The 27,932-nt window shown below is 38.6% G+C and overlaps 1 protein-coding gene across 1 annotated transcript; it reads left to right on the top strand.

Moving 5' to 3' along the window:
* On the top strand, positions 1-27,932 carry LOC145983308 (metallophosphoesterase domain-containing protein 1-like). The gene is made up of 6 exons (XM_083116451.1): positions 1-454; positions 12,823-12,985; positions 20,097-20,241; positions 22,056-22,326; positions 24,031-24,257; positions 26,694-27,932. Exons 2-6 carry the CDS (start codon positions 12,863-12,865, stop codon positions 26,819-26,821), a joined length of 894 nt encoding a protein of 297 aa, XP_082972577.1. The 5' UTR covers positions 1-454; positions 12,823-12,862; the 3' UTR covers positions 26,822-27,932.

The raw sequence follows: 27,932 nt of genomic DNA, 5'->3' as shown, positions 1-27,932 counted from the left end.
GAGGAATGACTACCTTGTTAGTTTAGGTCTGTTACGTTTGGTTCCATTAACAAAAATACACTGCAAATTTATTATTTATGTTAAAAAACTAAACCTAGCTAGCCTAACGTAACAACATGGACATTTAGTCTAAAAATAAAATAAGTGTCCAGTGATGTCAGAACGCGAGCGATATTGCAGAAGTGTTGTACAATAACGGAGAACCTCTTTGCTCTGTATGGTGTCGTTCGTCTGTCAAGTCTGATATAGTATACGAACTATACTGTGGTATTTGTGTTTGTAAATAATTTATGTAATTTATTTAAAACACAAAATTTGGAGCAAAACTTAAGGAGTAGTATGGATAGGTTTATTGTGCTGCATTTTCCGAACTGGATTGTATGATATTTAAAGTCGGCGGCTGTTTCTCCTCAAGAAGGTTGACCTCGTTCAATTTTTACATTTGACGAAAAAAGTAAGTAATTGTGTTAAGTCATTTGAAACCTAAGGTAACATATCGTCCAATGAAAATGTAAATTTTGTGTGTCCAATTTTTCATTTTTCCAGGAGAGCCCTTTAAAGTTTGACATGATATATTTGTTGGACCTTTGTCACCATTAAGTTGAGAGTTTATATCATTTGATATATTGAAGCCTCTCTAAAAAGAAGTTATTGTTTGGTTAGGTATTTATGCTGTAATTAATAATTGAAACTTCAGATAGAACAATTGTACACAACCCTAGCTATGATTTGAGAGTACCATTTGCATTCTGGAAACCGACAAGGGGATGAAACAATTTCATTGTAAATTTGGTAGCAAAGTAAAATAAATTTTAACGGTTCCGATTGTTTTATGATTTTTTTTCAAATTCTCCTAGCAGAAAGACTAATTATAGTAGAATTTTGGGAAATAATTGTCACACGAAATTTGAACTTTCCTTAACGTAATGAGCACTGTTTGGATTTCGAAAAAAAAAATATTTGTGTTGAAAAACAAAAACTTAAAAAATACCTTACGCAAACGTGTACGCTTGCCATGGACAATATATTTTCCGGGTAGAATTTTGTTATCCGCGAAACTTATTTCTTCAATTTTACAGGAGAAAGTATGGTACTTCTCTGATATTCCCAGGTCAGATTTCTTCATTTTTACAGAAGAAACTACTTACGGTAACTGTAGCATTGTCTAACATCTGGAAGGTGTTTTGTGTGATGTAACGGATTTCTTCAACTTTAAAAGTTTGGGACTCATTTGGGGGCAGGTGACTCTGGCGAATTTCTAACATGCCTTTAAGAGGGACTCTATAGATAAAGCCGGGGAGCCATAGCGGAGCCACGTTAGCAGTTGAGGGCGGTAGGTCAATTACCCCAGGGGCGGAGCCTGGAATCGGTGGGAAATTTGGACTCAAAAATTTCAAACAAATAATTTTTTAGTTTAAATTTCCCACCGATTCCGGGACGAAAAACGTGAATACACCTTAAAGAATGTTCCGCAAAGCAGATAGATAAGTACAAATGTCAAAAATTGACAAAACAAAGAAGTTATAGGTGTCCGGGGATTATCAGATTTTTACCAAAAGTACTTACCGAACTGACTTTCCGTACACTTTTGAAAGGTCGTGGAAGTGTTTTGTCGGTAAATTTCTCGTATAGGACAAACGGATGAAATTTGCTAGTTCATTTAATTTGAATATTCGTACTTACGTATTCTGCATTGAGAAACATTGCTAAAGGTGGCATTTCGCTTATTTCACGGGAAATAAGCTCTATTTACGACATATCGAGTAAATTTTCTTCGTTTCTTTTTGCCTTCGGTAACACGCAAAATGGCGGTCACAGTTTCACTACTGTACTCGGCATGCAGTGTTTCCACCCCACTGCACCCAAAAATACCTACGTAGCCCCACAAACCATTGATGCATAGCCCCACGAACCATTTATACATAGCCCCAGAAACCATTTCTGGTAAGGTTAGGTAAGGTAGGGTCACGTATAGGTTACAATAGTTAAAATTTGGTTTCGAAAAAATATGCGTAGCCCCACACGCCCCACGAACCATTGACACATACATTCTTCAGTTACAAAAACGCGTGTTTGGAAACATTGACTGGGATTACATCATCACACACAGGCTACATCCACCCGGAAGTAAATGGATGCAAGAGCTTTTGTGCATCTGTCACACATTTATATCGAAAAATAGATGATTTACCGGCAAAATTCAATGAATGATGTGAGAATACACTTCCCCGTACTTCCACAAGTATAAAGAAACTGCATTCGGTAAGTAATTTCTCCTGTAAATTTGAAGAAATCAGTTTGTCCTATACGAGAAATTTACCGTTTTTTCCCCTCGCTTAATTTATTTCGCCGGTAAATCATGTATTTTTGAAGATTAATATCTCTCCAATGCACGAAAGCTGTTGCCTCTATGTCCTTCCCCTACGTGAACCAAATGTTGTGCGCGTTTGATGATGTAAGCCGCGGTCAGTGTTTCCAACCACACCGTTGTTTTGCAAGAACATGACAATTTTGAAGATGACAATTTTAACTATGTTTGCCTAACCTTGCCATGCATGGTTCGTGGGGTTTTCGAGCACGGAAGAAAATACAAAATCAGTTAAATGAAAGTAGGTATTTTTCGGTGAAGAATGTTGGAAACACCGTACACGCACTGATCATAGACAATGCTAGTCACGATTTGCCCACCATATTGTGTGTAACGCAACCGAAAAACCAACGAACAATAATTATTCAATGTGTGGAAAATTAAAATTATTGTCGTTAAAAAACTAAATCCCACCTTCAAGAATCCTTCACAATGCAGAATACGTAAGTACCAATGTGAAGAAGAAGAAAATAAAGGAATTTCAGATGTTTGGTGGATACTGAAATTTTAATATTTTCCGTTAACAAGCGACTGTAAGTATCGTAGGCTAGTGCAAATTAATGTAGAAGTAAAGCGGAAGCTTAGTAGAATGCATTTAGGGACTTTCTTTTAATGCTAAGAGAACCAAACCTGACCTGCCTAACCTAACCTAACCACGAAAGCATATATTGACCAAATCTTAAGTAATCGCTAAAACTCCACAGTGTGTGTTAACAGACGTAGGGTGGAGGCACTAGTTATGGCCATCTTAACCCATTACTGCCCACTGTCGACATTTGTCGACATAAAATTTAATAATTTAGTATAATTTTTTTCTCATGGGTTTTGTGATATTTGTTTACAACGATAACTTTCGTGGATGAGTTGGCAACTACTTCAGCGACTGCAGCAGAGTGACCTTCAGTTTCCCTCCACAGAGCTTGGTGAGTCATTGTTGTTCACACGTGTTTGCATCGTGCGCTATGGCTGCTAGCAATAGGTATGTTTTTTCGTATTATCCTAAATCTTAATTAGGTTATTTTTATGTGTGCATAAATAGCACATGTTGGTTATATTTACGCTATGTTCACTTTCGTTGAATGGTTGTTGTCATCTTCTATGTACGTCGTTATAATTTAGTGTCGACATTTGTCGACAGTGAGCACGGACGGGTCCAGTGTTTTCATCACCGGCCCTGTTACGATATCAGTTGTATAATTTTTCCAGGTTGACTGTAGAGCAGATCGCTTGTATATTAGAAGAGACAGACGACCTCTTAGATGCAATTGTATACACCGAGCCTCCTGAGAATGTTCTTCTAAGCGATGGTGATAGTGATGAAGATGAACCCGTTGGAGATATGAACAAACTTTCTGGTAATCAACTTCGGACAGGTGCAGTGCTGGTTTGCTCCAAAATCACCAATAAGGGAATAGTGCATTTGAGACAGGGTGAACCAGATGATGATGCGTGCGATAATGTTGCAGCTGTTTCAGTGTCCGGTGTGCCTCAGTTTGATTTTGGAAGTCCTCCGCAGAAGCGACCAAAATCTGAAGCGTCAACAAGCAAAGATCCCGGTAGTTGTGTTCAAATCGAGAGTAAACAAATCAATACTGGAGTAAAAGTTATACTTTCACATCAGAGAATAAAGTCTCAAGTTCGTAAGTGGGAAAAGAGTGACATCGGAGACAAACCTTCGATCGAGTTCACACAACCAGACTTTCTTCAAAATGATTTCACACCGGTACAATTGTTCGAAATGTTTTTGGACGATGAAGTTATTGAATTTATAGTTCAATCCACAATTGAGTATGCTGTACAGAAGGGAAAACCTGCATTTACATTGTGCAAGGATGAACTCAAACTTTTCTTTGCAATATTATTCCTTTCTGGATACAATGTAATGGCTAGAACCAGAATGTATTGGGAATTATCTGAAGATGTACATCACGCAGGTGTTTCGAAAGCAATGTCAAGGAATAGGTTTGAAGAAATACTGCGATACATACATTTTTGTGACAATTCAAAACTAGACGCTGTTGATCGTTTTGGGAAGATAAGGCCAGTTTGGTCTATGATAAATGAGCGTTGGCTTCAATTTTATCCAGGTGATACATATCTCTCAATTGACGAGTCAATGGTGCCATATTATGGGAGACATGGCGCCAAACAGCACATCCACGGGAAACCCATTCGCTTTGGTTTCAAAGTATGGGCATTGTCGACGCGTCTTGGATATCTCATTCAAGGAGAGCCGTATCAAGGTGCTGCGACGGGAAATACAATACCAGAATTGGGAGTAGGTGGCTCTGTAGTCATGGATTTGATATCCGAACTTTCGGTTCGTTCACGGCTCTCTTTGTTTTTTGACAACTATTTTACTTCCATTCGTCTGCTGGAACATTTACAAGCAAACGGTCACGATGGAACTGGTACGGTTCGCCCAAATCGTGTAGAAAATGCTCCACTTCCGGATGTTAGTTCGTGCAGGAAACAAGAGCGGGGAAGTTACCATCAACTAACAGACAAAAGTACTGGCATTACTCTTGTACGCTACCATGATAACAACATCGTTACAGTAGCATCAACTGTCTCGGGTGTGTCACCTCTGGGACATGCAAGGCGATGGAGTAATGCGGACAAAAAATACATTTCAGTTCCTCAACCTTCGTGTGTTGCTCTATACGATACTTACATGGGTGGTGTTGACCGCATGGACCAAAACATTGCATGCTACAGGATTAGTATCGGGAACAAGAAGTGGTATTGGCCAATGATAAGTTATCTGCTTAACGTTTCCATGAACAACGCATGGCAACTTTACCGCCTGACTGCTAAAGGAAAAGAAGATGGGCTTGATCTGCTCTCATTTACGAGGTATGTAGTACGGAATTATATGCAGTCGTACGTGAAAAACCGTCCACTAGCAGGAAGGCCAAGCGTTAAAGTCTCATCCAGAGTATTGCCTGAAGTGCGATTTGATGGCACATCACATCATTTGGAAACTGTTTTCAAGCAAGTACGTTGTGGACATTGTGGAAAGGCTACAAGGAAGAAATGTAAGAAGTACAATGTCGGATGCCATATACAGTGTTCAGAGGCATTTCACACACAGAAATAGATCAGCAACACTTACACAAAGTATGCATTGTTTTCTATTTCCAAAATTTAATTATGTTTCTATTTAGTTAGGTTCGAAAGTAGCAACTCAATTCAGAAATATTTGATAGAATTTTATTATGTACCGCTGCAAATGTAAAAATATGAATGACCATTGTAATTTCTTGTAAATATGTTCATGTATCAATATAATCTGAATGTCAAACAATAAAAATATAAAATATGTGGAATTTCGTTGTAATAACTGCCCATATATTTATTAAAATAATCATGTTTATTAAGGTTTTGTTATTCAGTATTGATGGTGCCATCCGTGCTCACTGTCGACATGCTAAAACTAAAAGACTATTGGTCGAAAAAAATAAAAATCATTATTTTGGCATTATTTTAGACAAACTGCAAAAGGGTTTCAAAGGATACAAGAAATTTCGAAAAATAAATAATTTGGGCAGTAATGGGTTAAGGAAAATGTACAATAGTATACAACTTTTAACATGATAATAATTTTACTGATGGCTTACAAAAATTATGATCACTGGTACAGAGTCTGTACATGATGACTAAGTATTAACAAATACAAACAAGTTAGTCAGATAAAAGTTTTAAAAATATTAACCAAATGTGACACTATTCTTCAGTTATGGCCACTTAAATTCACTTATGGCCACCTTGTCTATGAACAAATAATGAATTAGTACAGGCAAAACACAATTTGTTAAAGGTAAATAACATAGTGTAAATGTAGTTGAACAACATAAGTTAACATTTCCAGACTTCTCAGGTCACTCCGCAGTAAACTAAACAACAAAATGTCAGTTCCAAAAATAAAAATAATAAGAAAAAAAAAGTTTTCACACATTAGATAGTGGCTTCATATCACAAGGAAATTATATGTCTAATGCAAGTTCACTGGCAATAATGTTATACAGAAAATTACTTTTTTTCCAGTGTGTTAACAGGACCAGGAAATTTTGTTATCAAGTGTCGCCCTTCTTGCATTAGGATAGGCTCCGGCAGTTTTCCCATAATGTCATTCACATTTATTGTTGAAATATCATTGTCTGTATAATCAAAGCAATCATTTTCTGCAGTGGCCATAATCAAAGAATATTTACAAACCTGCATCTAGTAATGGTCATGTGGTCTAGACATACTGTTTTGTGGTTATTTCTATTTCAGGATATAAATACTGCAATTCTAACATTTAAACTTACCTCTGAACAAATTATATGTTCCTGATATATATAACAACTGTGGAAAACATTATTGTAGCTCTCTCTTTTGTTACAAAAATGCATAAGAAATGCTACTGTAACAAGCAGCTTCTTCCTTACAACAAGCTTACTTCCTACAGGAAGTGCAAAGAAGAAGCATGGATATCCAATTGGAAAGCTTATTTTACACTGATTTATGTAAGCTGTTCTCTGATTGGCTTTAGATCACCTGGTTAGCTACCAATTAAATATAAACAGCAAATAGGACATAAGAGGGGTAGCGGCCAAAACTAATGCCTCCACCCTAACTAAAATCGAACAATGCGAAAATTGCATTCGTAGCATGATGCTATCTGAATAAAACAAAAGGAACTTGGGCCATATAAATAATTCATATTTTGGGAAATCAATCAACTACTTTGATTCCACTATTATTCAGCTCCCACAAGTGACTGAGGTTATAATGCAAGTGGTTTATCTCATACTCGGATGGCACTTTTGGTTGGTTAGGAAATTGTCGAAAGGCCAATGAAGGCTGTTGGAGTTTGCATTCTCGTGGCTTCTTTCAAATTCTGTACATGGACCAAAGAGACTCAATGTGTCAATATTGGTTGTATGAAGGCATCAGACAATGTCAGACATGAAACAATTACATCCTAGATAGACCACAGCCAAAATATCTCTATTTGTATTCTCAATAGACGAAATAGAAAATGTTGCTGACTAGTAAATTATCATGTTTCTTTTTTTTGTAACCGAAATAAAGTAGGAAAAATCACATAACTAGGAAACTGACTTCCTATGTTTTTTTTTAAGAATAGGAATCTGTATTATTATTATTAATTGTCGGTGTTATTTTCCCAGAAATTCGTGTATTCTAAAAGAAAAAAACTAATTGTATTCAGTATAAAATTAAAAAAGGTAAAGTGCTCCCCTGTGCTTTGCACAATGCCATGAAGGTGTATAGGCGGTGTGGAGTCAGCACCATGCTCCTGGCTGCCTTTACCCCCCCCCCCCCCAGAGTTTCCTCCAGGTTCCCACTTTATACGATGCTGGGTGGGCGTCAGAGCCGCTTGAACAGGTGGAAAAAAATCCCGGTTCTCCCCTGCCGGGTCTCCTGCATGGTAGTCAGATGCCCTAACGACTGAGCTACCGTGGCTCAGTATTAAATATATATTATATAATATAGTATTCAGTATCAAATGCTAGTTTTAAATTCGTAACTGATTCTTAGCCTTTAGGGCCACGGTTCTGATTATGTAACGATTTTTCCAAATTAACCCTAGAATACAAGACCTTGTGTGAGAAACGTAAACAAAACCCTCTTAAATTTCACAAGTAAGTTTTATATTTTTTAGAATCTACTTAATTAAAAATCTTTCTTTTTAGTGTTTGGTGCTATTAGTTTACATTCTTATCATTTTAAAAATATATGTTTTTTATAATTTTTAAGGCCATTTTTTAGAAAAAAGATAAAAATAGGATTTTTTTAAAAAAAAGAGACACATTTTTTACTTGTTTGATAGCTATAGTTAGTTAAATGTTGTAAAACATATATAATATCATACTAATCCAAAACCAGTTTTACAAGTAGAAATCAGTTAAAAATACAGTGCTCCCCTGTGCTTTGCACCATACCATGCAGGCGTATAGGAGGTGTGGAGTTAACACTTTCTTGATCACGACCAAAGGTGGGGGGTGATGTGGTCACCACCACAACCCTGGCCGCCTTTATCCCCCAGAGTTTCCTCCAGATATCCACTCTATGGGATGCTGGGTGAGCACTGGAGCCACTTGAACAGGTGGAAAGAATCCCGGTTTTCCCCTGCCAGAGATCGAACCCTGGTCTCTTACATGGTAGTCAGACACAGTTAGGTGTGATACATTTGGAAAAAAAAATGCTCTTTCTAGCTGGAGAAGAAACGTTCACAGATGGTTACTTTTAGAAACTTCCCTTTCTTGTATTAAGATAAAATATGGATCTATATCTATTGGATTTGTGTGATTATCATCAGTCTGGACAGCAACATGTGCATCAGCAATGGGTGGGATTGCTGGGCACTGTTGCATCGGGTTGGATGGCAAAGTATAGATCTGTGATGGGAGGAATGTCAGCTTCACTTGACACTATCTTCCTTTTTGGGGGGAGGGGGGTAGCGAATCACTTTCAGACTCGCTGTTGGATTTTTCTTCATAATCACAGTCAGCATCTGTTTTGTCAGTGTATTTAATGATGTTTTCTTCAACACAATCAAGTTGGCCATTACTTCTTGTCACATCAGTATGGTTCTTCTAGTCATTTTCTAATTATATCATTTTTCGTTCTTCATCTTCATCTGTCTCAGGCTCGATACTGCACGGAGTCACTTACTGGTTAGGATTCCGCTCTATACTTTAGGTCCAGTCCCGAGTAACATTTCTGTGCATAAAGTGGACTTAGAAACTAACTTATTTTTATATCTGCCATGATTTTCTATTATCTTCCTTTCAGCAAACACACAAAAATATTAGTTAGAACAAAAACATACAAAAAATATAAGTTCACATCTCACGATAGAAACTTACGTTGTCACGAAATACTTGTAGAAATTAGGTGCACATGAACAGGTTAGACAATTGTCCGACTGTTACAAACCTCATTTTAGAAAACTAGGGCAGGGGATGTGTCAGCAAGCGTGATTCACTCTGGACAACTACATTTTCTGCATTGTTTTGTAAAATTTATGAAGTTTTTGTGATCTAGGATTAAACAGGAGATTGAAGAATGCTTGCTGGAAATAAATTTGGAAGGTCTTATTGATAGTTTTGGAGATGCAGAAAGTATTAATTTGTGAGGAATTGTATTGGTTAGTGGCGGCTCATGGTGAATCAAACTGGAGGAGTGATATTGTGTCGACTAAACTGTGATTTTAGATAATGAATTTCTAATTCATTTAACAGCCAACATTATAAGAAATTGTGATATTCCTTTTTATCGAATAGCACCTAATATTTACAGTAATACAAAGATTATGAAAGATGGAAGAAGAAATATGATGGTAGCAGATTTAGACGTAGTGTTGCCTAACTTAGCAGATGGAAAGAAATACAGAAGGGAAGTTGCCAGACAACTTTGCCCCATTTTCAGGAATTTTAATCTAAACATGTACTAGATCTACATGATAGAAATAGAAAGTAAAAAGAATCTGTAGCTGACCTCTGTGACAGAGTGGTTAGCACAGTACATTATGACACCAGGTGTCACAGGTTTAAATTCCAGCCTGTAAGTGAGAGTTCTTTCTGAGTGTCCATTCATCTTGATCTTTGCAAATATCCAAAAGCGGCAGAGACAAGAAGTAAAATAAATTCAATCAATCAATCATTCTCATCATCACGATTAGCCAAAATTGGTAGAAAAGTGACGCTAATAACCAGGGCTGTATCAAGGTTGGTGGAGGCCCCTGGGCAAAATGTTCGGTGGGGGGCCCCATTTTTTAAAATTTTTTATATATATATATATATATATATCAACATGTTAACCACCAATTTTGAGCAGTTGAAATGGTAGACCTGATTTTAGAATCAGTATTCATTCACAATCGAACATATCGCAGATAGGTTTGAGGGAGAATAGTGCAGTAAAATAAAGCTATAGCAGCAGTAAAATTCTGCATCTAAATGTGGCTGTTTGTCGTTCTTGTGCTTCAAGCCAACTCTTCCTTTCGAGCCCTTATACTCATATCTACTGAGCGATAGGTACATCCAAAATTGTAATACTGATTTCTTTCCTAGAACTTCCCCATAAAACACTTTAAAATAGTGTCAAAATCTCTTACCGAACTACTAGAGCAAGAGGTATCAATGTTTACACAATATTTCCATGCACCATTTCAACATATACCCTGAAGCTAAGTGAATATCAAGTAAAACGTTCACACATCGCCACTGACAATCCACGACAATTCAACAGCAAGGGAACTAAAATGCAATAACCAAAATATTTAATTGATAGAGTAGCAGTATGTTTCATTATTGTTAGGAACTGGAACAGCATTGCCAACTTTTTACGATTATTCGTTATTCAACGTCACTGTTCTAAATATTGAAGTTAATTGCGATGATGAGAATGAAAAGATGATAAAGCGCTGCTTAAAGTTAGGTGTCCCGTAGTTCACTGATACACTGAGAGAGACCTCTAGTATCTCCACAATTTTTTCCCCTAGAAAAACTCATAGTTCTAATACGATGTTATTAACGAAAGATAGTTATGTATTTTGTACGATTATTTATTATCTTAATCATATCTGAGAATTGATTGTTTGAATAAGTTTGCCTTATTTCCACATCAGAGCCAAATCATTCCATGGTATAAAGTATACTGAGCTTCAGATATCTACAAACAGATCGACTGACAGCTGTGTTACAATTGGATCCAGAAGAGTGTAGAGATACGACAATATTGAAGTTTTTTTTTTACTTTTAAAATACAACTTCTTATGTAATTTTTCACAAGCATAGCCAGCTGGTTAAAAGATTTTTTGGTGGAGGCCCTTCACAGCTATCTTTTGGTGGGGGCCCCGGGGCAATTGCCCCAGTTGCCCATAGGTTAATCTGGCCCTGCTAATAACGAAAATCAAACAAGAGTCCATATTTTTTCACTTACCGATAATTTATTTTTCCCTCATTGGAAATTACATTATTTATTGCTCTACACTTATGTCATAAGTGAATATGATTATGGAATACAGATTTTTTTTTTATGATAAGGTCCTTGGCAGCTCTTCATTCATTACAGTTCTTTGGAAAAAGAGTCCAGTTTTTGCTAGGGGATTGGGTTTGAGACAATGAAACAGTTGTCCTTCTATGTGTGTTATTCTCCCCATCTGCCTTGCCTGGCCTCGACAGAGAATGCTGGCAGTCAAAGAGTATATGCTCGTAAAGTACATGTGTGGTGGGAGTGTGGCACCCTGCCAATTTCTCTCACTGTAAAAGCCAAGTTTCATATTCTTGCACAGTGGCCTTCAAACTTTACAACTGTCATGGAAGGAAAGAAAACAAAAACAAGAACCGACTAACCAATGATCTGTAAGCAATGAAATATTTGCAATTCAGACAATGTGAAAACTACATGTAGATGTTAGTGTAATGTTTATTTACTTGTGGTTACACAACAGTGCAGCCAGCACCTGTATTGTCCTTATGAGCAGCTACCTTTGATATTGATTATAAGTCACTGCTGTTTGAAGCATCCTTGTCACATGAAAAAATGTATTGTATACATGTGCAAGATGTAAACAATTGGAACTGTTACCTTACAATGTTAAGACCTAACCTTACCCACATAAACATATAGGAGCAGGTTATCAGAAAAAAATGATTGATGTGATTATAGAAATGTATATAATTCGCATCGTGTAGAAAACACTTGTGTATCATGATAATGTCGGAATGACACAGTTGGAACCTTGGCTACTTTTCATGCTCTGGATGAGAGAAATTCTGTATATGGTGGGTATAAAAGGTATTCGTAATATAACTAGAATTATTTATTTGGAAACCTGATAGTGAACACTGCATTATTCCTAGTCAAATTTGATGAAACATGCATCCTAGAACCTAGTTGCTGCCCACCCAATTGGTGTAATATGCTGAAAATTTACATTTGTCATAAGAAATAAACTAACTTCCTACAAAACAAACAATAAAATAAAGTTTTGCACCCCTAAGTTCTCACATGTCAATTCATACTATTCATGGAATGAATTACATTTCAAATGTACTCTTAACGCATTAACTGCCATATGTATGGAATTGGAATTTCATAGTCCCAACTCCGTCTTACAGAACCGCATGTGTGATTTTGCATACAGAAACAATATCTATTGTTGATGATGAAATGAATGTACATGGAACTTTATACATATGTGTAGAAGCAAACATTTAATTTAGACGTCGTGTGTGTGGAAATTTATACACACCACAAAAACAATATCCAGCTAACAACAGGCATAAACCAAAATTATTACTGTCATACATTGGTTTCAGACACAACAGAGAGAAAGCCCAAGATGTTAAACTACTGAGTTTTTAAGCTCAGTAAATTTGATATTTGATTTTCGAGCAAGTTGGTTTTGATTGTGGTTGCTTTACTTTTATTTCCAGAATCCAGTGAAATCATATATTGTTCAAGTTGTTGGAAGTTATGAAAGTGGAGGTTCATCCACTGACCAAAAACCCTACAGCAGCATGGAGGGAATTGGCTAGAACCCAGAAAGTGTTCCGACTTCAAGTGAAACCACCAACAACTCCTGTAGGACAAGACAAGGTATATAAGATAAATTTTCAATAATGTAGACTAGATGGTGAATTCATGAGATGTTATGTTATGCAGTGCATTCAGTCAGTAGGCTTGCCAACCCTCTGGGAGTCTCCTGGAATCGAACTCTCTCTCCTGATCTCCCAGACAAAGACAAACTTTGTTATCTCCCGGAGTAATGAGATTTACTATTGTGTTTATTTTCTTTTGGTATACATTTGCCAAGCAAGCAAATTTGTTATTGAAACCAAACAATGAAACTTCACAATATCATTTTAAAGACTTGTGATAAACGAGTAATTGTTTAAGTAAGTGGGAGGAGGGAGAATACAAAGTTTAAACACATTGTTGGGTTAAAGCATAGTCGCAAAGTCACAGAAAATGAAAGTAGGGGCATTGTTTCATCAAAATCTCGAGACTTCTTTATTTCTCCCAACCAGTTATTGCTTCATAGCAATTCCATACATATGTCTCAAGACATAATGAAAGCATTACTGTACGTTCAATGCCACGTGGAAAAATTCTTCTTATTGGTTACAGAAAAAGAGTGAGTTTGAAGCAGAATGTAGACACTGTCACCAAGTATTTTCCGTAAAGCTAGAAAGTATTGGTGCAGTAAGTGTACATGCAAATTCTGTTAAGCACTAACGTTTAGGAAAACAAGGACAAAATGCTGTTCTCATGCTCTTTTTTAGGAACCAAACACAGATAACTGCTGATATTCAGGACATTAGTTCTGCAAAATATTTTTTTTCTTTAAAGTTGGCAAAGTCTGTCTGTCAGTCACTGTATATTTGATAGATTCTCATATATCATATTTATGGTTGATATTATAATGTCCACTAATAGCCCAGTCAAATTAGACAAAAACATGGCAATCAAGGAAAAAAATCCAATAGTTTGAAAATTGGATTGGATTGGATTGATTTGTTGTTTTAAGTCCACTTTATGCACAGTAAGGCTAATCGGGACTGGACCTACAGTTTAAAGTGGGATCCGAACCACTTATGCCTCCACCGGGTATCGAACCCGGGACCCCTTGATTACAAGGCGATGACCACTGCGCCATCGGGGAGGTCCTGTTTTGAAAATTGGTATGGTTGTTCGTTGGTACCTGCAGTACAACATACTAAAAGTCCTGGAGGGTGGGGGCGAGCAGGGGTGGGAAGCTGTTTGAAGTTGACTTTTCCTCGTTTTTTGCTTATATCTCCGTAACTATCAACCCTACGGAAAATTTATCCATATACAAAATTCAAGTAGACAAAATTTCCTACCAAAAAGGTCCTATTCATTTTACTTGTAGGAGGGATACTTTCAAAGTTGTAGGGTAGACAATACATGAGCATTTTTAAAAAAAAGCCTTTATTGGCACTTCATAAGTAAATTTACAGAAAATGTGTATTTGAATGAAATTATGACAATTACCGAGCACCATATTTATATTATACATTAACTTTAAGTAAAATCAAATTGTTTTTGTGGAAACTCATTGGTCTGGGTCTTCGGCTACATCTTCATTGAACTCTTCTTCTGGTGGAGGGCCATTCGTGCAGCTTCCCTCACAATTGCCACAGACTGAAGTGCTTGTTATCCCAGCCTTAGGACATCCGCATCATACCCCACAACCAGCTGTACATTTGCAAAACATGGTTTTCTTGATTGAGTCAGGAGCTGCAGGATCATTGGTCATGATAGTTTCGAGGGTTCCATCCACGCCTCGTTTCCATCCCCAGGCCTCAGGTGTCAGCTGGTTGCCCAACCATATTTGCACTTGCAGAAAGACTCTGTACTGTACGAGGGGTGACTGAAAAGTTCTCGGCCTACCCATGAAGGGTTGCCAGGAGCTCAATCGTTCATGGCTATTTTTCAACATAGTCCCCTTTCATCGCCACACACTTTTGCCACCGGTGCTGCAGGCCCATGATACCTTACTTGTAGAACGTTTCATCCCGCACTGCAAAAAAGTCCTCCACCAGAGCCATGACGTCATCATCTGATGGAAAATGGATTCCACCGAGGTGTTGCTCGAGTTTAGGGAACAGCTGAAAGTCTGAGGGAGCCAAGTCTGGCAAATAGGGGAGTTTTGAAGCTGCAGGACTCGATGGCAGACATTGCAATGTGGACGTGTGGGCGGGTGCATTGTCTTGGTGGAAAAGGATGCGCTTCTTCAACATTCCACGACGTTTCACCTTGACGGCCTCCCTCAAACGCTTCAGTTGAGCAGCATAATACGTTTCACCTTTTTTTAGATACTCAGACAGGATGACACCCCTCGCATCCCAAAAAACAGAGACCATCACCTTGCCAGCTGATTTCACTGACGAACTTTTTTTTTTGGAGGGGGGGGAGGAAGGGTGTTTCCACTGTTTTGATTGCACCTTGGACTCTGGCTGAAAGTGGTGGATGCATGCTTCATCCATGGTTACAAAACGTTGGAGAATGTCTCAGGATCAGCCTGAAGGAGGGTCAAGTTTGCTGCAGACAAGAGGTGTCTCGGACGTTTGTTCTCAGCACTCAACATTTTCGGGACCCATCGAAATGACACTTTGTTCATGTCCAGCACAACTGTTAGTATGTGTCCAACGCGTTCCTGGGACATCCCCACTTTCTCTGCAATGTAACGTTCTGTCACTCTCCGGTCTGTCATAACAAGATCCTGTATTGCTGTGATGTTTTCTTCAGTACAGGCCGTTGCTGGCCTTCCACTGCAAGGTGCATCTTGGACAGAGGTGCTCCCCCTGTTGAATTCCACCACCCACTTTTTCACAGTAGAATACGATGGGGCATCCTCCCCCAATGTTTCCATCATGTCCTTGTGGATGTCCTGTCCACTCATGCCTTTTTTCAGGAGGTATTGGATAACCGCACGAATGCTCACTTTATCCATTTTTCAGAAAATGCTCACAGTCTTCACTTCAAACATGAAAATCTGAAAAACAAAAAAAGATAGTACTATGAAATTTGGTATGGGGCTTTGCAAAGGCATATATTATGATTAGCTAAAGTAACATTCAGCTACGATAATGCATCATGGGTAGGCCGAGAACTTTTCAGTCACCCCTCGTATACATGCTGTTGGGCAGAGCCTCTTGTTGGTGGCAGAGACACAAGGTCTGGCTTCAGCTTGTTAGCAGATCTTAAGAAAGCGGAGTGCCTGTGGTTGATCAAGTCTGTTTGACGAGCATTGTACATTTTTAGAAACATCCGCTCACCTGCTTGTGAAACCACCTCAGGTGTTTATGTGTGGTTGTAAAAAACATCTCCAATGGCTGTGAGGCTTCCATCTTTCTCAAACAATTTAACGATCATTGCTTTACCTTTTCTGTAGATGGATGAGGTGGTGTCTTACCCAATGAACCCATGAATGAAGAGAATGCTTTTGGCAAATCCCAGCTTCTGTAACTCCAAGGAGAAATATGTTGTAGTCTCCATTTTCCCTCTTTCTGGTTTAACGAAGAGTATATTACTTTGTGGTGGAGCTAATGCAATCAATAAGACACCAGCAAATCAATGTCTTCACCTATTATTGCTACCTTGTCCTCAGATGATGCTTTGTCAACTCCACATCGCACAATGGTAGTATCAGCATCCCCTCAGCTGTTGTTGTTTTAATATCCTCCCTATTTAATTTCTGAGACAGCATATTAATGAACTTAGTCTTGTTTCTCTCATTAGCAAGGAAGTGTTCTTGCTGACTGTTCATCATCATATCTTCGCTGAAATCAATGTCAACTGAGGTCTTTGTCGTACCTCTACGTTTTTGCTCAGCACATTTTGTGCTGTTCATGTTATCTGTGTATCCATCAAACACAACAGTGCACTGATTACCATAGTGTGTTTTAATATAAGCCACGTACTGGTTGAATATGAAGGAGAATGTGGAGCCTGCATTCCACTTAACGCAATGAAGGAGAAAGCCACCACCAACCATATTTACGCTGAGCTTGAGATCTGCTGCTATCTCATCAACAGGGAAAACATCATACAATGCAGACTTCTTTGTCTTTCTCATGCCACATTCGTTCCTACTTCTAGGGCTTGGTGGCAATTCACGTTGCTGTTTCCAACAATACCAGTTGCAAGGGATACCAGTGAAGGAAGTTGTGGAAACGGGGGATGCTGAGTGAACCAATCAAACAGCTTCTTCCTGTCTTCTGCATTTTTAGTTTGCCGTGATGTACGATAGTCTACATGCTGCTTCTCTGTTGAGAACTGCAGGCCAGCAAAATCCTCCAATGCCGAGCAGCTTGTGATTGATACGGATGCCCCACCAACCCACTTTGCCAGCACAGAATTAGTGATCCCTCTGCCACTTGTCAGCCCTCCATGGGTCTTCATGCCATGCATAAGAACTTGCTCTGTTGTCATATCAGACCAGTTTCCTGACCCAGGAGAATCTGATCTGGCTACAGTGAAGTAACTGCTGTGGGCAAATTCTTGGACATGAGAGGGGTGAGCAGTCGGAAGACCGTGCATATCTTGCAGATATAAATGGGCACATTTGGAATACTGCAAGTGGCCACTTGCATGGAAAAAAGGGATCATTTGCTGGACAGAGCAGAGATGCGACTCCCAATCACCAGAGTGTTCTGCTTCAATAAACTGTTTGATGAGAGAGACCATGTGAAAATATTGAACCCATAGTGCAACAGTGGGACCATTACTTTTTAAGGAGTTCACGTCATGCATTTTTTCTTGGAGACGGGCCAGTACGACGTTTTGCTTCATTTCATCTAAGGTCAGTGTCTCGCTTTTGAACTGTGCCAACAATTTGATTATTTCATTATTCTCTTCATCTGAGACGTCGATACTGTTAAGAATAATTTCGGCACAGTCCTCGTACAGCTCTGCTGAAGTCATGGCCAGTCAGCTTTTATCAACTGAATTAGCGGCAAACACAGTGGTCAAAACTTCTTAAGATCGCTACCAGCCATTATATGGCCAATACATCTGCCTAATCTTACAATGACGGACCTCAGCAAAGAGTCGTTTTGACATGAAGCCACAATTTCTTGGCCTTTTATATACAGTGGCTAGTCAAAAGTCACGTAAGACTTTTTTTTTTTTTAAGTAAGACACTTTATAATTAATCATGTTTAAATCGTTCATTAGAGTAAAGAAATACATATCTGCCTTACAAATAGCGAATTTCGAATTTGTTATTATTTCCAACATGTGTCAGTAACAATAAAATACAGTGGTATTGAATCAATATTCTTGCGTGTTTGCAAATGAAATCTAACAGTAACCATTTCTGTTTATATTTGGTCTAGGAATTAATTCGTGCGGTTGTTACGCACACATTGAAGCTGTAGTTCAAACACAAAATACATAAATACCTTAAGAAAAATATTGTCCATCGTGAGCCACCACTTTCGCCCATCTGTCAGGCAAGTTACGGATTCCGTGGCGAAAGAAGTCCTCATCCTTTGAAGCGATCCAGTCAGAGACCCATTTTTCGATATCTTCTGAAGAAGTGAACTGCTGTCCAATCAAATCGTTATTCATGCAATCGAACAAGTAGTAGTCCGAAGGAGCAACGTCTGGTGAATATGGCAGGTGGGGTAAAACTTCCCATCCGACATTTTCTAAATAGGTTTTGACCGGTTTTGCAACATGTGGGCGAGCGTTATCATGTTGAAAAATAAGTTTATCATGTCTGTTCTCCCATTCTGGTCGTTTCCTGGCCAGAGCTTGCTTCAAACGCATTAATTGTCATCGATAACGTTCTCCATTAATAGTTTCACCCGGTTGCAGCAGCTCATAGTACACCACACCTTTCATATCCCACCATATGCACAGCATAACCTTTGCACAGTGAATATCTCGTTTCGGTTGTGATGTACCTGGTTCACCTGGCTTCACCCAGGCCTTTTTTCGTTTCGGGTTCTCGTAATGGATCCACTTCTCATCACCAGTAACAATGCAATGCAAAAACCCCTTTCTTTTCTGTCTTTGAAGCAGCAATTCGAAATGTTTTTTGTCTTTCAACGTCTCTGTCTTTCAATTCATGTGGAACCCAATGTGACATCTTTTGAATCATTCCTATGGCTTTGAGGTGTTTGGAAACTGTCGTTTGATCAATGCCTAATGCTTCTGCAAGTTCTTCCTGCGTTTGACACGAATCCTGACCGAGCAATGCTCTCAATTCTTCGCCTTCAAATTTTTTTGGCTGTCCAGGTCGCTCTTGGTCTTCCAGGCCGAAATCACCACTTCTAAACCGTGCAAACCACTTCTGACACGTTCGCTCAGCTAGCGCATGGTCACCATACACTTCCACCAAAATACGATGACTTTCGGTAATGCACTTTATCTGGCACGAACTGCGCCATGTTCAGTTGACTACAAAATGCTGTTGTTGACGCGTCAATCAACTGCCCTATACCTAGTCGTATCATAAATACTGACAGAAAGTTTGAGGCAGTGTGTACAACCGGTTTTCAAGGTCGCGGCCAACCTTTCTGTGCAAGAGGCTGGAGTGGGCCATTGTGAGTTCCAACAGGATTCCGCACCAGCCCATAAGGCACACACTACCCAGGAGTGGCTCAAGAGCAATGTCCCGGACTTCATTGCTCCAGCTGATTGGCCTGCTAGCAGCCCTGACCTCAACCTGTTAGACTACAAATTGTGCTCAGTGCTTGAGGGCATGGTCTGTACGAGGAGGCATGCCAATATTGACAGTCTGAAACGGTCCCTGGTGAAGGCAGTGGCAACTTTCCCTATGGAGACAGTGCGTAATGCTGTAGATGAATGGCCGCAGAGACTTCAGGCCTGTGTGAAGGACAAAGGTGGCCATTTTGAAAAATGATTGGTGTTACGTGTTCGTTAGACCTGTAAGTAACCTATACAATCAGGACATTAAAGTATCTTTAACACTTTCGTCATAATTCACTTTCAATGTTGTGTCAGTATTTATGATACGACTAGGTACTATGAACGATGCGTGCTGACAGGAGTTTTCAACACATGTGTGGATACACGGAACTGTGGGACGATACGCTCGTTACGCCATCTCTTGTCCAGGTGCACGAATTAATTCCTAGACCAAATACTTTTGGCAAGTTGTATTAACTTTTCCACATCAGTGATGATATAAGTGATCTGTGTCCTTGCATTGCAGGTTCGCTTTGTATGTATGAGTGACACCCATTCCTTGACCACACACCTAAAGTTTGATATCCCAGAAGGAGATGTATTTGTTCATGCTGGAGATTTCACAAGATGTGGAAGCCTGGAGGACGTTACTGAATTCAATGCCTGGTTAGGTACGTGCATGGATGTTCTTTTACGGCAATGTACTTCATATAAAAAAGTAAAATACGGTGGAACCTCAATTTTACGTTCCCGGAATTTTACATTTTTCTACATTATACATTCAGTTTTGATGGTCCCAACATAGCAAAGTGTTATAAAATATTCCCCGATTTTACATTTTCCACATTTTAAGTTTTTTAAGCTTGGTTCCCTGAAAAAGTAAAATCGACGTTCCACTGCATTTCTATATTTTAAGTCAACTTGATGCAGTTGTTCTCAACAATAAAATAGATTAATGAAACAAGATTTGTCTATTTTGAAACAAGAATTTGCATTATGCCTTGTTCATGACAATACATTATCATTAACTGTATTTATAAACAGCACATTTGGGTTTGATATTTGGTGGAGGCACATTGTGGTTCGGATCCCACTTTAATCCAGTCCCGATTAGCTTATCTGTGCAACATATCTATCAATCAATCAGTAAACAGCACATTGATTATTTTAGTAACTTGTAACATTTCACAGATTTCTTGTTTTGTGTTGTCAGACCTAATGGAGTAGCAAGAAAAAAAATGTGTTGTGAATTACGTAGTGAATATGTTTTTGACCAATATGAAAAGTTTACAAATAATCAACTGAGCAATTACTTCCAGTTGAGAACAATGCATATGTACGTAATCATTCTTAGGAAGCTAACAGTTTAAATATAACTAAGCTACTTTATAAGTTGCTTTAATCTAGATAATATATAACTCCTGTAACATGTTTCATGTGTTAACTACAAGCTGGTTGAAAATATAGATATAAAAAATTCAAAGCAATCCAAAATATCCTTCTGTCCAAAACCCTAAGTAGAACTGTTAAGTTTGTTACTCATTACTGAATGAAACTAATCATGTTATAGTTGTGATTACTTGAAAAATGTGTCTTAGTGACCAAGCAGTTAGTGTAATGGTGATAGCCCATAAGTCCACTTTATGCTCAGATAGGCTAACCAGGACTCAATTCCTCGTGGGAGCCTAAAAAATGTTGGTGTTGATAAGAGCATTGTGAGGGCAATTGGGAAATTAGTTGCAGAACAATCAAACAAGCATCACCCAATGAAATACTTCTTTACATAGCTTGGACACCTGTTTGGTGTCCCCTATGAAGGATTGGTAACACTGTCACTTTGTAACCAAAGGTCCCAGGTTCGATATCTATTGCAGGCACATTGTGCAGTGTTATATTCCTACTTTAAATTGTAGGTACAGTCATGCTTAGCCTATCTGAGCATAATGTGGACTTGAAACTAACTTTTTTCTTGTCAAAGGCATGTTGTGCCGTGAAGCATTTTTTGTGATGACAAATGAAGAATGCAGGGTCCTTACCTGAAAATCCTGGAGAAAAGTCATGAAAATGAGCTTAGGGTGTGATAGACCAGGGAATTTGTAAAAACATACAAAAGCCTAGAAACGTTATGTGACATTTTGAAAACTGAAAACACATTTAAACTTCCTCTCAACTGCTTTTTTTTTGGGGTGTGGACGATATGTCATATAAAATTTCCTTTTATTTTATTTTTCATAATTTATTTGCAACAGTGTTGAATAACATTGATTCTTCTAATTAACATGCAAAGTTTAAGACTTAACACTTATTGATTAGTATCTTAAATCAATATAGAGTGGTCTGGAAAGTTATTTTGAAGTACTGTGAAAAGTCAGGCAACTTTGTTTTGCAAAATAAGTCAGAATCCTGAAAGAGCCTTCACTGAAATTAACTGTAAATGTATTTAACATAGCCTAACTTATGCAGTGTTTGTTGCTATCTATTTCAGGAAGACTGCCTCACAAACACAAAGTTGTGATTGCAGGGAATCATGAGTTGAGTTTTGACGCAACCTTCTCCAGTGACTTCAGTGTTCAGAATAACAAAGTTACCCACACAGGGAATAGCCTGATTGATGAAATCCCAGATTTGGGCATTCCACGGGAAGAACTGTCACAGGCTGTGAAGGCTAGAAATATTAAAGACCATTTGACCAATTGTGTTTACTTGGAGGATTCCGAGATTACTCTCTGCGGAGTTAAAATTTATGGTACACCCTGGTAAGTATTGAAAAAGTTGTACTTTTTTCTTCGGTGTACATGGTGTGAGATGTTATGCTCAAGCTTCTGCTGGTAGCCTGCTATATTTTATTATTTTTGAGCAGGGAAGGAGAAGTCTTGTACAAAAAAGGCACAATTTGCATTGTATAGGTTTTTACATATTCAAAACCACATATTTTATAGTACATTGTGTGCATACATGTTGCCAAATATAGCAAAAAATTTAATATGAGGTTGTTGGTATTTCAGTGTAGATATGTCAATATTATTCAGTGCTAGAAATATATCTAGTAGTCTATAACATCCATCTCAAACCATCTGCATAATCATAGTTAAAATTTACTCAAATTTAAAAAAAAATCTGTATTGCCTGTGGAATAACATTTTGATCACCTTAGTCTGTCAATTTTGGATAACTCCGACACAATTCACATCATTCTTACCTTTCACTATAAATTGTATCTGGGTCAATCCATATGAAGTGGTACAACATGGTTGCTTGACCATTTTTAAAAAAAGTTTATTTTCTGTGTGGTGTGAGCTTCATATGTTGACAGTTCAGAACCACTTATTTTATTTTTACTATCAACAATTTGAAGATGGCGGGCATTTTTTTTATCATGGCGCACGTCATTTTCTCCATTTGTAAGCATCAGCGGCAACTTTTTTATCTCATCTCTGGTAAGTCCTACGACAATGAGACAAAATCTGTGATGTTAATCACATTATATGCTACAATTATATTTGTGTGTAATTTTCTAAATATTATTCCTTCATAATAAATTTTAAGGTCTAAATTGTGTATTTTAATCGCTCAAAATGAATATTTTTTCTAGGGGGAAGGCAGTTTGTTTGACACTTGATTTTTTTTGTGCAAGTGCCTGTGTACCAACAGTGAGTGTGTGTCAAAATTATTTGAAGCTTGAGACTGTAATTCTTTTTTTTTTCTACAGCGTCAAATTCAGGGTTAAATATCTCTGGTGGGCAGTTGTTTAAAAATCTGAAATTTGTGCACAATACAGTAAGTACTCCATGATAAGTAACTTCAGTAAAAAATTTAAGTTTGATATTCAATTGGTTTAAGAGATACAAAACTCGTGAAAAATTCAATATTTTGCATTAAGTATGGTATACCTAATTTCATTTCTTATTAACATTTTGTGTTAAAATTCTGCAAACTGTAATTTGGACTGTCAATCAACAACATTACAATCCTGAAATGACTCTGCAATAAAGTAGGGGGAGAACCGGGACTTCTTCATGCGGCTCCGGCGCCCACCCAGCATCATATAAAGTGGGTACCTGGAGGAAAGTGGGGGGGGAGGGTAAAGGCAGCCAGGGGCATGCCCACACAGTGCACAGGGGAGCACTTTAGTTTACTTTTATTTTATGCACTTTGTTTCAATTTTGTGGACACATTTTGCTGAGAAACATTAATTCAGGTGAGTACTACAATTGAAGAAAACATACCAGAATCCGTAGTGGTATATAAAATGAATTTTATGAAGGTTATGCTTCCTAGTGTTACTGGAAGTGATTCCATTCCCCAAACAGGATAAGTCTATTCATACATGTCTTGTAGGCACCACTGTCGAACATTCTAGAAGCATAAGCAATGAACTTTGAGCATGAGTGATATGGGCACTTTAGGCAATGCTTCTGTAAAAACATACTCTGATGACTTTTCTTTCCTTGTTTCCACAGGCAGCCAGAATTTTGTAACTGGGCATTCAACTTGCCGAGAGGAGAGGCATGCTTGCAGAAATGGGACAATATTCCTGAGGGCACGGACGTTCTGGTTACTCACTCTCCACCCATAGGGCATGGGGATCTCTGCTGTACAGGGGTGAGAGCCGGTTGTGTTGAGTTGTTGACAACAGTACAACAGCGTGTAAAGCCAAAATACCATGTATTCGGACACATACATGAAGGTAAGGATTTGACTTCTAGATTTCGAAATAGTTGAGCCGTAGAGATACATTATATTACAAATAATGACCGAACACCTGTACGAATGTGCTCACCTGGAACTGGTCCAGTGTCAGTGTGGGTAGGTCCGCGATTTGCTACTATGACAGCCTCTGCCCATCGAGGAAGACTTTCCACTAGTTTGCGATAAATGTTGGCTAGTAGTCAGTTCCATTCCTCCTGCAAAATGATGAGCAGCTTGATGGTGGTGTTTAGGCAGTTTGACCTAGATCGCAACCGGCACTTTACCTCATTTCACAGATGTTCAGTGGGGTTGAAATCAGGGCTCTGAGGTGGCCAGTTGATTTCATTCCCTCCCATGTTGTCAGGCCATTTGGGTTATGGCCCTTGGTTTATGGATGGGCTCGTTGCGATGCTGGAAATGAAAAGGGCCACTTCTGAACTGTTGTCACAAGGTGTGGGTGCACAGAGTTGTCTATTATTGCAGGATAGGCATCAGCATTCAGGGTTCCAGGCACCAAAACCAACAAACCAATAGCATACCATGAGAAATAGCCCCATGCCATGATTCCACTCATGCTGAATTTCATGGTGGGGACAATACAATCTGGAAAGAACCGCTCCCTGGGCACTTGCCACATCCATCAGATCTCCACATGTAGCATGATTCGTCACTCTATAGGATATTTTTCCATTATTCTATAGGCCACAGCCACTGTCAACGTGCTGCATTCCGGATAGTAATCATTGACTTATGTGCTGCAGCTCTTCAATGGACTCCCCAGTGCCACCACCTCTTGCTGGATGTATGAGTACTGTGTGGCCGTACAGGCTAGCTCTTTTCCCCTGGGCTGCTTGGTTGAAGCCACACAATAGGTGGTTGGGGACCAAGCCGTCCAGGATTCGATGCCTGGCCACACCTGCACGGTGCATATAAACAAATAGAAAATACTATTGAAATGATGGAAAAGGAGGGGGTTGTATGTGAAATTATAGGGATTCTGATTGTTGAACTGCTGTAATTATGTGATTATGATTGTATCTACACAAAGATTCTCTACATATGTCTTCCTATTGTGAGTGTGTTAAGTCCACCACTTAATTTTGATTTCGGTCACTTACTCCGATGTACTGGTACTGTCCACTGATGAAATCCATTGTCGGCCGTTATGGAATCTGGATGTCCCAAGTGTTTGTGGTGTCTGTCACTGCAGTATGGAACTCGGACCGACGTTCATCTTCTCCCACTGGCTCCGTTACACAGTTTGCTGCTTCCTGGAGTGTCAAACGCACTGCCCTTGGATGACATGGGAACACACTTCCTTCTCACCAAAGTTCTGGACACTGACTAGTTACATATATACTTTTATATGTAAAAAGATATATATTTGTTTCGTAACGAAAACTATCCCGTTCATCATAACTCAAATGTTATATTGCTATTGTTCAGACACTGACCCTTTTTTCACAAGTTCTTAACACCGACTGTTCGCCACAACTTCTTGACACAGCCTTCCAGCATAACTCCTTGGCATAGACATGTCCCCGCAAATTCTGAACATAGACTCTTCAGTACCACTTTTTAACACACACTTCCAGCGCAACTTCTCAACAACAGACTTTCCGGTACAACTTCTAGGCTTGACCACCAGAATTCACACTGAATTCACTAAACTGCCAAAATTCACAGTTTGGTTTGGGTTTTGTACATGTCCAGTTTCTATTGGCTGACGTGGAGGAGGGGTTGGTTGCAGGGAAGAATGGAACATTTTTGGACATTTGGAGGACCAAGGGCTTTGTAGGAGAGAAAGTAGACAAATATAGCCATCCCTTTTGGTGGGCTCTCAAAAGGGGACAAGGCAAATGACCTTTGTTTGGCTTCACTGGAACTGATGGGGACTTGAAGTCACTTCCTGATGTTTCTAATCCCTTTCGGTCAATTTGTTTAGCTTACCACATCGTGGTTGTGGTTTTTTTCATACCCGCACCATTTCCGATGAGGCACGACCATGACATTCTACCTGGTAATACTGCCCAAATATCCTTTGCACTGCAGTCACACTATCACCATTCTTATAAAACACTTTCACAGGGAACGCACGTTCCGCTCCACTCCAATGCACCATCATTACTAAATGCAAAGCCTTCTTTGCTGATGTCACATCAGTCCGGAGCAAATGCCGGTGCTACAGTGTTGCTAATCCTAGATTCAAAATGTCTTGTTTCCCTCCGCCACCTTGTACAAACAGTAATATATACTTTGCATTTTCGGTAAACTGACTTCTGCTTACCCCTGTACATGTACCATATGTAAAGATCATAGAGAAAATTGTTCTAGCTTCTCACACTGTTAGAAATATTCATTGTTGAGATATACTTATCTGGCAATTTGTTTATTGCAACAGGCTCTTGTTCATGATATGAATTTATGGTTACAGGTTATGGTATATCATCGGATGGAAAAATAATTTTTGTTAATGCTTCAACGTGTGATATTAAGTACCGACCAACAAATCCACCTGTGGTGTTTGATGTTGCGTTGCCACCTGATGTTGGGAAGGAGTAAGCTTTGGAAATTGTTTCTCATGTAATATCACTTTTGATAATTTCCATTGTCCGTAAGTGATATTGATAAGTCATGCAGACTTAGTTGTCTGTTGAGGTAGGTCACAACTCCATTATTATAACAAAAACACAGGAACTATGGGAATTTTTCAGTGAACTTTGAGAACATTGGGTAAGTTTCATAAGAAACATACAGGCTTCATTTGTACATATAAGACATTTGAGTATGGTTATATGCTCATGTTACATTGACAGATGTGTTGGTGCTTTCATGTTTCATAAGAATTGTAGAATAATTTATGTTTTTTATGTTGTCGATAATTTTTATTGTTTAGAAGTTATATTTTTGTTAATGTATGTTTTAAAATGTAGAATGTGCAATTAATCTCAGGAATATGTTATGTATTCTATTGAGAGAATGATCACAAGTAGGTCTGAACTGATATTTGGTTAACAATTTCTATCATATTTTCGAGATAAATGTTAAAAACATGAAAATTGCATATCTCTGTAGCTGTACTTTGCATTCAGAATTTTGCCATAAATATTAATATAATTTGAGTTTTTCAAAAAAAATATTAATTTCAAGCAGGGGTGCCCACAGGCCTGAGGGGAGGGGTTCAACTTTTGTAGGGGTATTTTAATGAAAATTCGATTGGATAAACGATACAGCATTAGATAAAAGTTGAAGCATTTAAAGCATCAGTTTGAGGTTAATAGCAATTATTCGAGCTGCCAATTGAATTATAACAGATAAGTGTACGCTTGGGGGAGGGGATGACAAATATGTTGTTCATGCATACCAATACTAAATTGTACATCACCACATGAATTCTAATGGCAGATCGAGCATAAAAATTGGGGGCAGAGGTGTATTATTTAGCAATATGCCATAAAATTGTTGTTCGTCAGTATTTGTCCCTCTTCTTTATCAACAGTAATTTGTATACTGTCGGATGCAGGGACGTCGTTAGGGGGGGGGCACTTGGGGGCACTGGCCCCAGTAAACGTCCACGTGGCCCCGGCAAACTGTTCTGTATTTGCTGGAAATTTTATTTTGTTTGATAACGAATATTGCAAAATAATTCTTCAGTAAATTCTGCTTGCACTTT

The sequence above is a fragment of the Lepisma saccharinum genome, unplaced genomic scaffold (genome assembly GCF_977018435.1).
Source record: "Lepisma saccharinum unplaced genomic scaffold, izLepSacc3.1 HAP1_SCAFFOLD_765, whole genome shotgun sequence".
Lineage (NCBI taxonomy): Eukaryota > Metazoa > Arthropoda > Insecta > Zygentoma > Lepismatidae > Lepisma > Lepisma saccharinum.
Note: the sequence above shows the minus strand (reverse complement) of the source record. Positions and strands in the feature narration are given on the sequence as shown.